Genomic DNA, 17,286 nt, shown 5'->3' on the forward strand with positions numbered 1-17,286 from the left:
TATCAATATATATTGAATAATATTAATAGATTGTGGTAAAAGATTACAATAATAAAGTCTAGATAATAAATGTACTTTATTATTACTTATTAATTTATTTGAATTTATTATAAAGCTCATCGATCCATCATATGTCAGTTTGTCTCCGCTGTGTGGCCCTTTAAAGTCACTGCACTCCTCTGTCACTGTTACAATGGCAACAGGCTGACTCAAACAGGAAACTGAATTCATTCATGCTGTTTTTATTTGTAACAGATGGACCCTCAAGTGGAAACAAAACTCAGAAACACGAATAAAGTTTGATGATTTGAAAGAATCTCTTATTTTCTTTCATTGGCCAGAGAGATGCTCTGTCCCCGACGCTTCGCTTTCCAAAGATTTTAACCTGAGGTGACAAAAAACAAAATCCACAAGGTCAGAACCAGATCCAGAACATTTTCTGACAGTGCAAACAAGTGTAAATTAGATCTGGAACAGGTTTGATCCAGATCCAAACCAGATCAGACTGACCTCTGCAGGTGTTCCTCACAGAACAAGCCCAGACGTGTCATCTCAGCCTGGAAGAAACCCTGAAGACAAAGAGGGACATGATTAGTCCTGGACTAGAGATGTAAACCTGGTCTGAATGAGGACAAAGAGGGACACGATGAGTCCTGGTCCTGGAAGTAAATACTGTACCAGGATCTGAGAGTTCATGGAGTTCAGGCTCGTCGAGTTTTCTTCAAGTCGATTCAACTGATGAGAGACGCTGATCTGAAACGTGTGCAGCAACGCCAACCTGCGCACACACACACACACACACACACACACACACACACACACACACACACACACACACACACACAGGTGTGTTACAGTGGGTGGTACCTATGTTGACGGATAGGTGTGTTACAGTTTGTGGTATCCGTGTTCACTGACAGGTGTGTTAAAGTGGGCGGTACCTGTGTTCACTGACAGATGTGTTACAGTGGGCGGTACCTGTGTTCACTGACAGGTGTGTTACAGTGGGCAGTACCTGTGTTGACTGATAGGTGTGTTACAGTGAGTGGTACCGGTGTTGATGGACAGCTGTCAGCAGCGAGGTGACGTGTTGTTGACACTCTTTTAAAGACTGAAGAACTTCAGCTTCAGCGTTCTGCCAGCAGCTCTGAAATGAAATATCATTAATTAATAATTAATTGATTATTAACTTATTGATCAGTCAAAAAAAATATATCAATAATCGCAGTTAACGATCCATAACGTGGAGCAGGTGTGTACTGACGGTGAAGTGTTGTTCCAGCTCTGTCTTAAAAGTGTTGAAGGCAGCTGTTATTCCACATGTCAGGTCTGACTTTGGCTCCATCACTGGTTCATCACAAAGCCCAGCCTCCTCCTCCTCTGGTGGCTCCACCTCCTCAGGTGACCCCTCTGAGACCAGGTGAGCAGCAGCTTTTGAAACATGATTCAACACTGAAGTAAAAAAGAATAAAACACAAACTACCTGTCAGGGGTGAGTCAGGCTCCTCCCCCTCTGGCTGAGGCCCCGCCCTCCTCTTGTGGGCCGGATGACCCTCAGTTTGGTCTGACAGGTAGCCTTCACATAGAGAGACAAGTCAGGACTCTGAAACAGAAAACTGAGTTTGACTCCATCCATCGATGATGCAGTGAATGTTACCTGAGTCTCTCTTCCTGTCAGGACCGAAGACTTCCTAAAAAAAGAAAGAAAACAGGTAAGAAGCGTCTTTTTTAATTTAGTAATAGAAGAATAAATATACCTTCGTTAAAGGAGAGCTGCTTCCTCCTGACTCCCCCATCTCTCCCTGTGAAATCTGTAGCTCTGCCCCCTCAGGAACACCTGACAGACAGACTTTTGTTCGATTATTCAAAGTGTTTTAATATTTAGGAGGTACCTGTCTGTCTATGAAGCATGTGATCACTGAGTGTCCAATAACAATGCACCCTCCAACAGGCTGGAGTAGCTTGCTGCTAATGATAATGCTCCTGCTGCTTCACATTAAAACACTTCAAGACAGGACACAGGAAGGCAATTAATGTGAAGCAGCCACAGGAAGCAGACATGGAAACAAAGGTTTGGAAATCAAGGTTTGGAAATGGTTCATCAGGGTAACCCAGCGGGTTTGGACACCAGGTGAGGAAGTGGACAGGTGTAACTGTGATGGATAGTTGCTGTTGTCTGACCTGAGTTGTACGAAGGTGTCGAGTGTCGGATGTGATCGAACAAACTCTCTGCTGACTCTGACTTCCTCTCTGAAGTCTGTAAACAAACAACACTCAGCTGACTTCCTGTCTGTAAACAACAAACAGCTGTTTGTACAGTGTAGTTACCTTCATCACACACGAGTCTTCCTCACTGCTCGGAGACGACAGAGGCAGAACTACAGACACACAGTTCAGTTTTTAAAGTGATACACAGAGCTAACATGTTAAGACACTGACACTAGCTCATAATGCAAGGCATCCTATTTGATGAACACTACTTCCTGTTTAATGAACTCCACTTCCTGTTTCATCGAGACTAAACTGATGAAAACACGAAAATGTATTTTAGATAAAGTCCTTTGGTCTTTTATTGTGAAATGTTCTGTCTTTTATTGTGAAATGTTGAAGTGAATGTGAAGTGTTGCCTGTCACTCACTCTTCAGGTGACTCTTGCTCTGTGGTTTCTTCCTGCTGTAGGACCGAGTGCTGTGATTGGCAGCAGAGGGAGACACCTGGACTGAACCACCTAAATGTTTAAGAGGAGGGGAGGTCCTCTGTCCAGACAATAGGGACACAGAGGGTTAGACCGGCAAGCAGACAGACAGACAGACAGACAGACAGACAGACAGACAGACAGACAGACAGACACCTTGAAGACCCTCCCAGCAGCCTCCTCCAGCTCTCGGTGGTGTTCACAGTCAAAGTTCAGCTCCACTGTCTGACCTCTGCTGTTGTGGTGCATGATGGGATTGTTGAGCCTGACACAGAGGACTGTCTGTGCCCCTGTGCATCCTGGGAAAACACAAGTATGTAAACATTACACACGTGTCTGTCGTTTGAGCTACGCTTGAAGCTGTTCTGTCACTGACCGTCAGCTTTCAGTTCCACACTGTAATGATCCACTTCCTGTTTGAGCAGGTGGACGGACCCCCACAGGAAGCCCTGAGACAGACCAGAACCATGAGAACTGTCCAGAACAAGTCAGTACATGTGAAGAACCGTCCTCACACAGTTCAGTATCACAGAGGATAAACACATCAACTCATTTATGGTCTTGACTCCGCCCCCTGCAGGGAGGTCGGGTTGGGAAGACGGGACCTTGGCGTTCTGACCACTAGCATCGCAGACTGCAGGCAAGAACTGGCGCTGGTGCTGGAGGTGGAGCAGTACCAAATATATAGATGGGCTCACCTCCACACACACAGTACTGCATCCAGAACCAGAATCCTGGAGACAGGCTGGACTCTGGCTCAGGGTGAGAGGCACCAGGTGGTAGTAGCACAGTGCGGTACAGAGTAGTGTAGTGCAGTACTGTGCAGTACAGTGCAGTACAGGGTAGTGTAGTACAGTGCAGTACAGAGTAGTGTAGTACAGTACGGTGTAGTACAGTGTAGTACAGGGTAGTGTAGTGCAGTACTGTGCAGTACGGTGTAGTACAGTGTAGTACAGTGTAGTGCAGTACTGTGCAGTACGGTGTAGTACAGTGTAGTACAGTGCGGTACAGAGTAGTGTAGTGCAGTACTGTGCAGTACGGTGTAGTACAGTGTAGTACAGTGTAGTGTAGTACAGTACGGTGTAGTACAGTGTAGTACAGTGTAGTACAGTGTTGTACCTGAGGCTCGTCGATGAAGAAGCTCACACATCCTGAGTTCAGGTTGAAATCGATCCAGAATTGATCCAGTTTGTCGTCTTTTGGAGGAAACAACTGCGGAAGAAGAAAACACGTGTGACGAGTCAGCATCTATGTTTGAGACAGACAGACTGACTGATCCAGCAGCAGCATGCAAACATACATTGAGCATACATTAGAATTTATGTTTTATGTTTTACCTCCATGGAGTCGAGAAACGCTCTGCGGCAGGGAAAGGTGTAGACCCTGACAGACAGAACATAGGGAAAAGTCAACACGGGGACGAGGTTTCAGATTTAATTTAGCTTGAAGAAACGACCATCACCTCCTCTGGTCTCCATGGTAACCATTAACGAAGTTCAGGAAACGACGACAGTCCTGAGGGGAGAGAGAGAGAGAGAGAGAGAGAGAGACAGAGAGGTCAGAAAGACAGACAGAAAGACAGACAGAGAGTGAGAGAGACAGAGAGACAGAGAGGTCAGAAAGACAGACAGAAAGACAGACAGAGAGTGAGAGAGACAGAGAGACAGAGAGGTCAGAAAGACAGACAGAAAGACAGACAGAGAGTGAGAGAGACAGAGAGACAGAGAGGTCAGAAAGACAGACAGAAAGACAGACAGAGAGTGAGAGAGACAGACTGGTCACTCACCACCTCAAAGTCTTTGTCTCTGATGTCACAGAAGGCGCTGCTGATGTCATGGCTGGAGAACCACTGATTGGCTCTCTGCTCTCTGTCCTTCCTGGGTGTCAGACGACACAGAGCCTCTGATAGGCTGACCTGCAGTTCATAGTCTGAAAGATGACCAATGAAGACAGTCAGAGAAGAGGACAGCAGCTGGGTACAGGACTCAGACCAGACCAGACTGCTAGCTTGTTAGCGTTTCTTTGGAGTTGATGTTATGACGTTGGAGATATTTGCTCATGTTCCATCAAACCAGGTCGACAACCTCCAAGCGAGAGAAGTATGATGGCTATAGACGGTCTGGACTCACCTCCAACTGTCAGGACTGCTGCTGCCATCCGGGATCTGTCAGACAGACAGGTGGACAGACTGTTTATGAAACAATCAGTGCTGATTTTAGAGCTGCTTTTAGACATGTAATGTGGTCTAGACAGGTAAAGCATGGTATGTACTCAGTGTGGACTCTGTATGCTCTGGACTCGGTGGGGACACAGTGTGGTGTGGTGTGGTGTGGACTCTGTATGCTCTGGACTCGGTGGGGACACAGTGTGGTGTGGTGTGGACTCTGTATGCTCTGGACTCTGTATGGTCTGGACTCGGTGGGGACACAGTGTGGTGTGTATTACAGTATTTGGAACTGGTTTTGGTCGTTCTGGATCAGTCTCCTCTGCTCTCGGCTCAGAGACTCCAGGATGCTGTTGAAGGTTCTGATCGCCTGAAACAAGATAAAACACTTTGAATTCAAACAGAGAGCATTGGATACCAGAACACTTCCCAGACCAGCAGAGAGTAGTACAGAGTAGAATAAGGGACTACAGACCAACAGAGGGGAGTACAGTTGTCCCTGTATTGCGGTTCACTTTTCGCGGACTCACTGTTTCACGGATTTTTTTAGTGTAATTTTGCATGCTTTTTTTTTACAGTGTACTGTACAGTATGAACGCGCATTGTGTTCTGCGTCCTGATTAACTAAGGGAGTACTGTACAAAATGCGTGTAAAAAGGTGTATAAAAGTGTGTGGTTAGGGGTTTTATGTATAATAATTGTAAAATGTACTTCGCGGATTTCGTTTATTGCAGGTTATTTTTAGAACGTATCCCCCGCGATAAACGAGGGACCACTGTATACAGACCAATACAGACCAGTAAATAGAGTTTTGGTTTCCACGGTTACCTCCAGTCTTAGTGGAAAGTGAATTTTAGGTTCCAATGTGAACCGGGCCAACTGAAGAAGAATCACAGACAGCTGACTGACTGAAAGACAGACAGACGGACAAGTTTAGAGCCTAACACGTGACAAAAATTCAAAGAACAATGAAGACTTACCTGGAAGAGAAGAAGACTGGCCCAGCAGCTGACAGGCAGGCAGGCAGGCAGGCAGGCAGGCAGGCAGACAGACAGACAGACAGACAGACAGACAGACAGACAGACAGACAGACAGACAGACAGGCAGACAGACAGACAGACAGGCAGACAGACAGACAGCATTAAACGTTGCAGTAACTGAAGTACAGCTGAGGGATCAGTGTGAGTACTTGACTACTCCACTTCATTCTGACTTTACGGACAGAAAACAGATTAAATGAATGAGATTCAAGCTGTGAATCACATTAGAACCAGAATCGATCTCATCAGAACCAGAACCTGTGTAGAAAGCAGATGACCTTTGATCAACTCATCGGGTTAACGTTAGCAGTGTAATGCTAACAGGTTAGCATAGCAGACCTAAATGATGACTTGAGCAGCTGAACATTGTTTTCATGTCATCATGTTCAGCAAGCGGTACACTTCATTTCCCAGCATGCTCCTCACCAGGAGGTAGTCATAGAACTCCTCAGTGAGGATCAGCAAGGGGGCGGAGTTCTTCTGGAGGTCAGAGATCAGCAGGTCATGGACAGCTTCAAACCACAATAACACCTAAGCAAACAATAAACAAACAGACAGACAATAAACAAGCAACAAGCAAACAATAAACAAACAGACAGACAATAAACAAGCAATAAGCAAACAATAAACAAACAGACAGACAATAAACAAACAATAAACAAACAAACAGACAATAAACAAATAAACAACATTACTTTGACGGCCAGTCCGTGGTTGACGAGCATCTTCAGGTCGTCTCTGTTCTCTGACAGAACCTCTAAAGATTTCAACACGACCAGAACTCTGCTGAAACCCAATCCACACAAGTCCTGAAACAACAGTTTGACACACTTACCATCAATTAACACTTCACCAATGAAAACAACGTCAACGTGTCGAGACGTTACCATGGTGACAGGCTCGGACTGGCAGTCTGTGCTAACAGGCAAATGCCAGATGGGCCGGTCCATCTTGGCCACATTTGGGCCGGTGGCCTCCGATGTTTTTTTGTATGTATGTATTTGTTATTTTGTTATTTTGTTATTTTGTAGCCTTTGCAACATTTGCCCAGCAGCCCAAAATGGACTTGCGGCCCATTTGCATCCATTTGGAATAGGCTTTGGGCTGCACTGGCTAATATCGGTTAATATTTGCCTCTTCAGGACAGGTTCAGAAGTTACGATTTACACCCCCCTCCCCTGCCCCCTCAAATGGATGCCGCTAGGTTTATATGAAATCGAAACAGGGACAGACTCATATACAGTCTATCGATAAACTTCACACTGTATGCTGCACGAATATTAATTACAATAAATTATGGACGACAGAGGATCTAAAAAGAGGGAAGGAGGAGCAGAGAAAATCCGAGTTAATGCAGGAAAGGGCCGCACAGGTCGGGAGTCGAACCTGGGCCTCCACAGCGAGCCTTCACGTATGGAGCGCATGCTTAAGCTACCAAGCTAAACACCGCCCCTATACATTCAAAGGTAATTGTCTGCTCTGTAGCTCAAATCAGTGCTGTAAGTAGACTGTTTCCAAAGTTTAATGAGGTGTAGACATGTACAACATGATCTTCATTGAGCATACTATGTTCTGTGTTATTTATGGGGTATTTAGGGGTTCAGTATCGGTGGGTGGGAGAATGTTTGAGTGCATGTGTTTTGGGGGCGGGTTCATCGGTCCAATGGTGGGCCGGTCCAGAGGAAAAATGCCAGGGCCGAATTTTGTTCCCAGTCCGACCCTGCATGGTGACCATCTGGCCCCGTTACCTTGGTGACTAACTGGTCCAGTCTGGTGAGTGTGATGCTGGAGAGTCCTTCAGAGCGAAGAACTGAAACCAGATCAGACGAGTCTCCACGGGTCAGACAGTTCTCCATCTTCACACACATCTACACACAGGAACACACACAAGAACACACACATTAACACAGGAACATGGGCTGTGTTTCGCTCAGCTGGTAGAGCAGCCGCCCCATGTGCGAAGGCTCAGGGCTTTCTGCGGAAGCCGAGGGTTCGAATCCGACCTGTGACTCTGTCCCGCATCATTCCCCATCTCTCTCTCTCTCTGTCACTCTTCAGCTGTCGCAGACATTTTATTTTGGTGAGTCACTTCCTGTTTGCAGACAGCAGAGTGCGCCGCAGGCCGCGCTGTGTCAGACAGGGGGTGGACAAAATAACAGAAACAGTAGCCACACGTTGGAACCATCGTCTGGTCGACGTGACTGATGACACCAGACAACACGTTCGATCAGCTGACTCATCAAACACCAAATGGATCCAGTTCGATTAAAGTCGATCAGTCACTCACCATCCTGTGTCCCAGCGGGTCCGGAGCGCGCACTGCCGCGCGCACAGCTGCCTCTGATTAACTCATCACAGTGTGTGGAGTCCGCGCAGGCGCACAGAGAGAAGAAGTTCAAACACCAAAATAAAATTTAAAGCCACTAATCTTGTTTTTATTTTGAAAAAAACGTTTGAATGATCCAGCTTATCAGTGTGTGTGTGTGTGTGTGTGTGTGTGTGTGTGTGTGTGTGTGATTCAGACAGGTGAGCTGATGTCCTCTAATTGATGACTAATGAGTTTGTTTATTTGAGGAGAAACACTGAAGTGTTTACACAACACACACACACACACACACACACACACACACACACACACACGGGTGAACAGGTGTGTGTGTTTCAGAAACAGAAACTCATCGATCGTTCTCTAATACATGATGCAGTTCCTCTTGTCGTCCACCTGAGGCTGGCTCCAGAAGTGAGTCAGTCTCCATAAGTCCCCATGTTCAAAAGTCCAACTTCAAATATTGAACAGGTGAGTTGTATATAAACAGGTGAGTTGTATATAAACAGGTGAGTTGTATATAAATTCGTCGTCATGAACGGGCAACGGGTTTATTCCTGTTGAAATATTGAACAGGTGAGTTATTAAGGCTTAAAGTTATGCAGGATTAAGAGCGTGGACGCTTTGATTGACAGGCGGGTGCTGCCACGGTCTGGACCTGCTCTGTCTTTCAGTTCGACTTATCACGTGACCCAGATGATTAATTATGAATAACTAACGAGATGAATTTTAAATGTTTATCTGCCATGACGTCATCAAAAACTGATCAAGAATCATATCGATTGTCATAGTTTGGTGAAGGAGGTTAGCCCCGCCCCCCCCCCCTCCTCCCGCGGGGAGCTTGCGCCGTCTCACCTGTCCGTTCATTCGTACCTGAGGCTGAGCGGAGCTGCACGCGCCTCCGGACGAGCGAGCAGCTTCCGGTTTGAAACGTTTCACATTCATTTTTTTAAATTTCATTTCTTCTGAACCTGGAGGATCCGGATCAGAACCACCAGGAGGACTGACCAGTAGCAGGAACAGGAGCACGAGGATGTCCCGTGCAGAGGAGCGCGAGGAGGCGGACTGTGTGTGCTCGGTCGGGATGAAGTTCACGTGGGACATCAACGACCCCAAACTGCCGCAGGTAACAAACGGGCCGACACCGGACCGACACCTGATGGACTCACCTCTAAGTCTGATGGAAATGTTGTGAAGTATCCATGAAGTTCATTTACAGAGTCAGAATGTGGCGCCAAGCTTTGAAACAGCGTTTAGAAAATATTCTAAAAACAGAGTTTCTCCTCAACAGTCAACAAAGACAAGAGATGATAATAATAATTAATTTAATAATAATAATAAAATGTAACCGATCAGATCAATAAACATCTGGTGATTCTTTTTAAACAGAGTTCGTTTGAGGCTTGAGATGATTCATTTAATATTAAAATTACTTAAAATTCATTCATTTATATGCATTAATTATAATTATATTAAAACACATTCATTATAATTATTTCACTATAAAATGAAAAACCTTTGGACAACAGAGAGCTGTAAAACAACAATTAAACAACATTTAGAGAACACAGAATCCGTTTCACACTGATTCATCTCATCATCTGATTTTTTTATTATCATTATTATTATTATTGTAACACAGTTCATGCTACATGTATTCAGTCTGTTGTTCGTTGGTTGAAGTTGAAAATGTGACACTTTTATCGTACAGAGTGTGAAATGTGAACTTTGTGTGTCATTTAAAATCAGCATAAATCCACTGTGAAATACAGCCTCCAACCAAACACCACTACACCTCTGGAGTGTTTAAGAACATCAGAACATCAACATGTGTTCTCTGCGTTCCTCTCACATGTTTTTTGGTCTCTCGAGGTTCAGATCTGTTCTGATTGAAAGACTGATTTAAATAAATACTTTCTTCATTCAGTCATGGCTGGAACGTGTCAAATTGTTGATTTATTTTATTCATTTGTTCTTTTTTGTAGATTCAGCTGACATACAAACTGTTTTTTGTTTTTGTTTTGTTTTTTACAGTTTAGGAAATAGAATCAGTTTGTCCAGTCACAGACATGTCTTTATTTTACATGACTAACATAAGATTTATTTATGTTATTTTTATTATATATTGTTATATGTTTGATTAATATATGATATAATGAAGGAAACCCAAACATCGATTCATGCATTTTTTATATACTGTATATATAATTCCATTATATGTATATGTATATCTGTGTGATTATATATACATATACATTCCTGACGTATCTTCACAGACTTGAATTAATTGTATGATCAAACTGAGAAAAACAACGGCTAATTTTAAATGAGATGATCAGTTTAAAAATCTTTATGATTCAGGTAACAGATGAACAACTAGTCGTTGTGTAGGTTATCTGAAGGTTGGTTTGTGCGTGTTGTGTGTGTGTTGTGAGTGTGTGTGTGTGTGTGAGTGTGTGAAGCAGCTGACTCGACTCTTCACTCTGTTGTTGCTCAAACAGTGCAAACTGGTTTTAATATTTTTGTTTTCACTGAAACCAAAACCATCAAAGCTGCATCCAGAGTCAGCTTAAAAGAGAGTCAAGTTAAAATAATAACACCTATAATGTATAATGAAAATAATATACACCATAATCTAAATGTTAAAATAACAAAACACTATAATGTATAATAGTAAAATATAAACATATAATCATAATAGTAACAATAAACACTATAATCATAATGTAAAATAAAAAACCCCTATAATGTATAATCGTAAAATATATAACACCTATAATCTATCATGTTAATAAAACAAACACCTACTAATGTATATTTAAAATAATATAACCAATCTATAATCTATAATGTTAAAATAACAAAAACACCTATAATGCTATAATCAGTAAAATAATATAACACTATAATCTATAATGTTAAAAACAAAACACCTATAATGTCTAATAGTAAAATAATAAACAACTATAATCATAGTATAAAGTAAACAATAAGATAACATAGAAAAATCTATAATCTTAGTTAAAATAAATATAACATCTATACTCTCTAATAGTCACATATATAACATCTATCTCTAATAGTAAAAATAACTATATCAACATCTACATAATCTATAATAGTAAATATCTAACATCTATAATCTATACTGATATAACTATAATATTAAATCTATAATCTTTAATGGTTATTAAATAATCTACCTCTAATTTAAAATAAATATAACATCTATAATCTATAATATAATAATACATATAACTCTATAATCTATAATAGTATACATAATATAACATCTATCATCTATAATAGTTAAATAATATAACAACCTATAATCTATTATAGTAAAAATCAATCCTATCACACCTATAATCTATAGTAAAATAAATAACATCTATAATCAATAATAGTAAAATAAAATAACATCTATAATCTATAATAGTTAAATAATATAACATCTATAATCTTAATGGTAAAATAATATAACATCTATAATCTATAATAGTAAAATAATATAACATCTATAATCTATAATAGTAAATAATATACATCTATAATCTATAAGGGTAAACTAATTAACATCTATAATCTATAATGGTAAAAATAATTACATCTCTAAATCTCTAATGTACTAATAATACAACTTCTAACTCTATAATAGTAAAATAATATAACATCTATAATCTATAATAGTTAGATCATATAACATCCTATAATCTATAATTGTAAAATAATCTCATCATCATAATCTTTAATGGTAAAATTAATTACTAACATAACTATCATCTATAATAGTAAAATTAATATAACATCTCTATCTTTATAGTAAAATAATATAAACATTATATCTATAATGTTTAAATTCATACACTCTATAATCTAAATGCTTAAAATAATATTAAATAATTAAATTTTATTTCTATAGCGCCAAATCATCACTTCTGTATTCTCATGACACTTTCATGCAGAACAGTTGACTGGTACTCTTTCTAATTTATTTACAGAGACCAACAGTTAACCATGAGCAAGCCCTTGGCGACAGTGGCGAGGAAAAGCTTCCTCTTAACAGGGCAAAACCTTGAATGACTCAAGGTCCATTGTGGACAGTCCATCCACCGAGACTGGATATAATATATAATATATATATATATATATTAATAAGGGGGTAACAATAACCATAACATCTATAAACTATAATTGTAAAATAATATAACATTTCTAATTTATAATGGTAAAATAATGAAACATCTATAATATAATATAAAATATGTAAAAACATCTATAAAAAATATATATTAACATCTCTAATCTATAAAGCTCTCTGAAGAGCTGGAGGTACTGGATTCATCAGCAGATGATTTTCTCCATGAGTCCATTGATTGTTGGTTTATAAAAATTCTGAAAATAGTGAGAAATGACATCACAATTACCCAGAATCAAAAGTGACATCATCAAAATGTTTGTTTAGTCCAACCTTGATATAAATACAACATTCAAATGATTCAAAGGTAAAGCAGCAAATCTGAAAAAAGTCAGCCTCCTGTCATTAAAACCAAACAAGAAGAAGTTTTCTGGTGGAGGTCAGCTGACTAACCTTCCTGTCTCGCTACCTGTTTGTCTGCAGGACACAAAGCAGTTCGACCCGTTCCAGGAGTGGACAGATGGTTACGTCCGGTTTATCTACAGTGGTGAGAAACTAGAGTATTAATATCCAACATATGATAAGAGTTATTGATTATCGTTCTGTAACAAACAACAGAGTAGATCAATTATTATCCATTTGACATAATTATTAATAATTATAATCACAGACATAAACAGAGCTAAACTCAGCTAACGGAGATGAACTATCAGCTAACAGAGTTTAACATTTAACTGAGACATTGCCATGGTCAGGCTAACTTAAAGCGGTGTGGTGGTTCTGTTGGTGAACATACTCTTAAGTGTTAAGTGTTGTTTGTTTTTAGCTGAAGATAAGAACGCTCAGAGACATCTTTCCGGCTGGGCGATGAGAAACACCAACAACCACAACTGTCAGATTCTGAAGAAGTCATGTCTTGGTGTGGTGGTCTGTTCTCGAGGTTGCACGCTGCCCGATGGCTCCAGACTTCAGCTCCGCCCTGCCATCTGTGACAAGGCCCGGCAGAAGCAGCAGAGTAAGAAAGAAAAGACAGAAGCTGTTTATTCTCCACCTGCGTCAGCGTTTACCTAACTGGATTCTGTGCCTTTCAGAGAAACTGTGTCCGAGCTGTAACGCCACCCTGGAGTTGCTGCCATGTCGTGGTCACAGCGGTTACCCCGTCACCAACTTCTGGAGAGTTGACGGAAAGGCCATCTTCTTCCAGGTCACCCCCTTTACCCTCTACTGACTCCTCAGCTCAGCCAACACACAAAAACCATGCTAAACACGCTAACAGAATAAAACATGCTATCTAGCAGATCCTAAGGTCTAAACTATGTACTGCTGTTGTGGTCTTTCAGGCTAAAGGTGTCCATGATCATCCCAGACCAGAGTCCAAGTCCGAGACTGAAGCCAGAAGAAGCTCAGTTAAGAGACGAGTCAGCTCACCACCATTCACGCCCAAGAGACGACTCATTGAAACACAGGTCAACAACGACAACAACGGCAGCTGTTTGTTCTCGTTGTTTCCTGTTAGTTTATTTATTGTTTTCTGTTTGCTTACTTGTTTGTTTGTTGTTTCCTGTTGCAGGCTCTGGGCCCCGCCCTTCTCTCCTGTGTTGATCCATCAGACAGAATCTCCTTCATAGAGCCAAATTTCCCGCAGCATTACCCAGCATTCCAGAGCCCAGAGCCCTACTACAACCCACATAATGCACTAGGAGATACCCCGGCCACACTTCAGAAACCAGCCAATCCCAGGCTTTACATGGGCCGGCCTGGCTATGACTTTCAAGGATACCTGACCTCACCTTCATACCCCATGACCTCTGATCTCTGTGACCCCAGGTTAGCCTCACACAGTCTAAACCAGTTCCTGAACAGGTTTAAACTGGTCCTAGTTGTTTAAACAAACCAGAGTTCAGATTGTAATAATCTAAACCACATGTAGACCGTCAAGTCTCATCTAGATCCTGGTTTTTGTACAGAGTGGCCCCGGTCCTAGGTTCCTCTTCTTCCTCCACTTCATCGTCGGCTCCTCTCTCCTCCTCCTCCTCCTTCGACCCCCAGACGAAGTCTCCTGCAGGCTGGAAGGACCTGCTGAAGAGCTCCGCCCCCTACGGCGATAACCACCACTACTACAGTGCTGAGTACCCCTGCCGATATCCCAGCAATGCCCCAGGGTCGCCCGCAGCGCTGCAAACCATCATCACCACCACAACCAAGGTCAGTAGAGTTCATCAGGAGAGTCTAATGCAGAGAGTAGAACTTAGATCTGAGAGCTGTGAACCAATGAGAAGAGAGTAATGTCTCCAGCAATGGGCGTGTCACTTTAGGGTCACTAGAAGTCATGTGTGTCACTTCCTTTAGTGAAGTCAGGTGTGTAAGGTATGTTGCGTCTTGTTTGTTGAAGTGGACACCTTGACAGACGTAGCAGCAGGACCGTGAAACCTGACTGTCACATTCATACTGATACTCCTCCTCAGGTCTCCTATCAACCCTGTCCAAAGCCTCCTGCGGCGCTTCCTTCCTACCAGTCCTGTCCTAAACCTCCTGCCGGCCTCCCATCCTACCAGCCATGTGCTCCACCCAAACCACCAGGCCTCCCTGTCTGCTCCTCCCTGATGGACGATCCTTCCTCCTCCTCGTACTCCACCGAGGTGAAGGTGACGGAAGAGTCGGGTGGAGTCATCAAGTCTCTGTCATTTCAGCCCGAACCTCTGCAGACCAAAACAGAACGAGCTGACAGCTACGACTACCGCTACGCCTACCCCAACACGTACCGCTATGACGACTATTGACACAGTACTACCCTACTGCTGTTACCACAGCTACTGTTACCATGACTACTGCTACACCTACCTAACATAATGCTGACGCAGCATTACTATGACAACTGCTATCATGACTACTATTACCATGACTACTGTTACCATGACTATTACCATGATTACTATTACCACGACTACTGTTACTACGACTACTGTTACCATGACTACCGGTGTGAGCAAATGCCACTGTTGAACAGATCTGAACAGACTGAACTACGGTGACTGGATAGTTCAGGTGCTCTGAGGATCTGGATCATCAGGAAAAAATTCTGAACAAAAACCTTGGTCCATGAGAAACATTCTGAAAACAGTTTATTCATGTACTTTCATCCAAAAGGAAGCTTTTCCATCTGCCATGTGCCAGCTCTGGTTTCCCTCTGGAGCCCCTTTCAGAACCAGAACCAGGACTCTGCTGGACCTGAAGACGTTAACTGAAGGCTCTGCTTGCTTTCAGGTACATCTCTTGGCTTTCCTCAGCAAAGGGAGTTTTATGGTTTTGTCTGTTGGGTTTCGTGATACTAACCTTACTGGCATAAAGAAGACCATGTGCTGGGGCTGAAAGCTGGAGATCATTTGAAATTAGTGTGTTTTGTGCCCTGTTTTCTGATCAGCATTAAAAATATAAAATATTTGCTGTCACTGCATTCAGAAAGGATCTTTTATTTATTGAACCTGTCGCTGAATCAAACGTCATCACCTGTGAACTGTGTCACATTAAACTGTTGGTATGTCCAACGCTTGTTTTCTCTTCATGTGAACATATAAAACTGTTTAACCCATTCATGACTGATACTGACTGATGATGACTGAAAAGACGTTTTCTTGACCGGTTTTCATTACCCCGACAGGCTAAGAGGGTTTAGCCCTGCTAGCTTTCTGTCTGTTTCTGACTTCTTTGTTGGTTTAAAGACAGCAGATGGAATATGGGATCCAAATCCAAGTTTGTGCTACTCATAAAACACCTATTTAACGCTAATGCCTAGCGGTAACCATTAACACTTCCAGCAGGTGAACACAATATGGGTAAAGAATGATTGAACCAAAACAAACGTTTAGACCATTTACAGGATGTTAGATATATTAGTATCTAGATCCAGAGCTTCTGTGTCAAACTTCAGACCCAGTCTGATGTAGAGGCTGATGTAAAATCACGTTCTGGTCGTCATGGTGTCAAGACCATCCACAGGTGGACCCGTGTCTCCTCCCAGGTCCGGAGCTTCACAGTGAGAACCCTGCAGCAGAGGATCAAAGGGCTGGTGTTTGGACGTCGGCTGGTTTCAGTCTGTATGAGTAATAAATGTTGTTTTGACAAGAACGCGTCAGGACAGGAGAGACTCCGCCGTCCTCACGGTGAACCTTTAAGACTGCTCGTTTCTCCTCCTCTCTTTCACTAGCTTCCATTAAAATCACTTTATCCTTTGCCCTTTTCCTCGTCTCACTCGTTACCTGCCCTCCAGTTTACATAACGTCATTCACTACATCATTATGTCCACATTCAGAGGCAGGCAGCCTCTACCACCCACCCTGTCACCTGTCACACCTGAAGCTTCAATAAAGTTTGATTCAATTCAGAAAATAAAAGACTGTTCAGGGACAACACCAGGTGAGAGCTCAGGTGAGAGTTCAACTACAGGTGAGAGCTCAGGTGAGAGTCCAGCTACAGGTGAGAGTCCACAGATAAGAGTCCAACTACAGGTGAGAGTCCAACTACCAGTGAGAGCTCAGGTGAGAGTCCAACTACAGGTGAGAGTCCAACCACAGGTGAAAATCCAGGTGTGAGTCCAAATAAAGGTAAGGGTCCAGCTACAGGTGAGAACACAGGTGCATGTGTTAGCATACTGATGCTAGCAATTAGCTGTGTGTGTGTCAATGTTATGTTTCTATCGTGTTCTCTTATTGGCTGACATTTGAAATGTGTTTTCTGACATCAGATAAAATGTTTTGAAACTTCAGCAGCTCTCAGCTCATCAGCCAACGCCTCACCTGTAAACCAGGTGAGCTGAGTACAGATAATCCTGAGCTGTGTAATTCTATCCTTTCTCCAACAATCACCTCATCCTGTCTTCTTATCGTCTTATCTTCAGTTTCTTCTTTGCTGATCTACATTGCTGCT

At 42.3% G+C, this 17,286-nt stretch overlaps 2 protein-coding genes across 3 annotated transcripts; one reads left to right on the forward strand and one right to left on the reverse strand.

Moving 5' to 3' along the window:
• Positions 1 to 226: 226 nt before the first annotated feature.
• On the reverse strand, positions 227 to 8,289 carry sycp2l (synaptonemal complex protein 2-like). 2 transcript variants are annotated; one of them, XM_027281014.1, is made up of 25 exons: positions 8,187 to 8,289; positions 7,648 to 7,767; positions 6,595 to 6,708; positions 6,326 to 6,430; positions 5,840 to 5,867; positions 5,688 to 5,767; positions 5,141 to 5,229; positions 4,825 to 4,859; positions 4,482 to 4,624; positions 4,158 to 4,210; positions 4,033 to 4,078; positions 3,815 to 3,907; positions 3,072 to 3,144; positions 2,852 to 2,994; positions 2,639 to 2,756; positions 2,329 to 2,378; positions 2,182 to 2,257; positions 1,758 to 1,837; positions 1,658 to 1,691; positions 1,484 to 1,576; positions 1,265 to 1,410; positions 1,053 to 1,147; positions 679 to 778; positions 511 to 569; positions 227 to 385 (listed from the first exon to the last, which is right to left on the reverse strand). In XM_027281014.1, exons 1-25 carry the CDS (start codon positions 8,187 to 8,189, stop codon positions 331 to 333), a joined length of 2,031 nt encoding a protein of 676 aa, XP_027136815.1. In that variant the 5' UTR covers positions 8,190 to 8,289; the 3' UTR covers positions 227 to 330. The 2 variants fall into 2 exon arrangements, with proteins under 2 accessions (XP_027136815.1, XP_027136814.1); XM_027281013.1 differs by having other exon boundaries at positions 1,758 to 1,849.
• An 824-nt stretch (positions 8,290 to 9,113) lies between these two features.
• gcm2 (glial cells missing transcription factor 2) lies at positions 9,114 to 15,973 on the forward strand. Its single transcript, XM_019271003.2, has 8 exons — positions 9,114 to 9,351; positions 12,847 to 12,910; positions 13,190 to 13,378; positions 13,455 to 13,567; positions 13,704 to 13,829; positions 13,934 to 14,190; positions 14,331 to 14,568; positions 14,829 to 15,973. The coding sequence occupies exons 1-8, from the start codon at positions 9,259 to 9,261 to the stop codon at positions 15,141 to 15,143; spliced, it is 1,395 nt and encodes a 464-aa protein (XP_019126548.1). The 5' UTR covers positions 9,114 to 9,258; the 3' UTR covers positions 15,144 to 15,973.
• The last annotated feature ends 1,313 nt before the right edge of the window (positions 15,974 to 17,286 follow it).

This window comes from Larimichthys crocea, chromosome VIII (assembly GCF_000972845.2).
Source record: "Larimichthys crocea isolate SSNF chromosome VIII, L_crocea_2.0, whole genome shotgun sequence".
Classification (NCBI taxonomy): Eukaryota; Metazoa; Chordata; class Actinopteri; family Sciaenidae; genus Larimichthys; species Larimichthys crocea.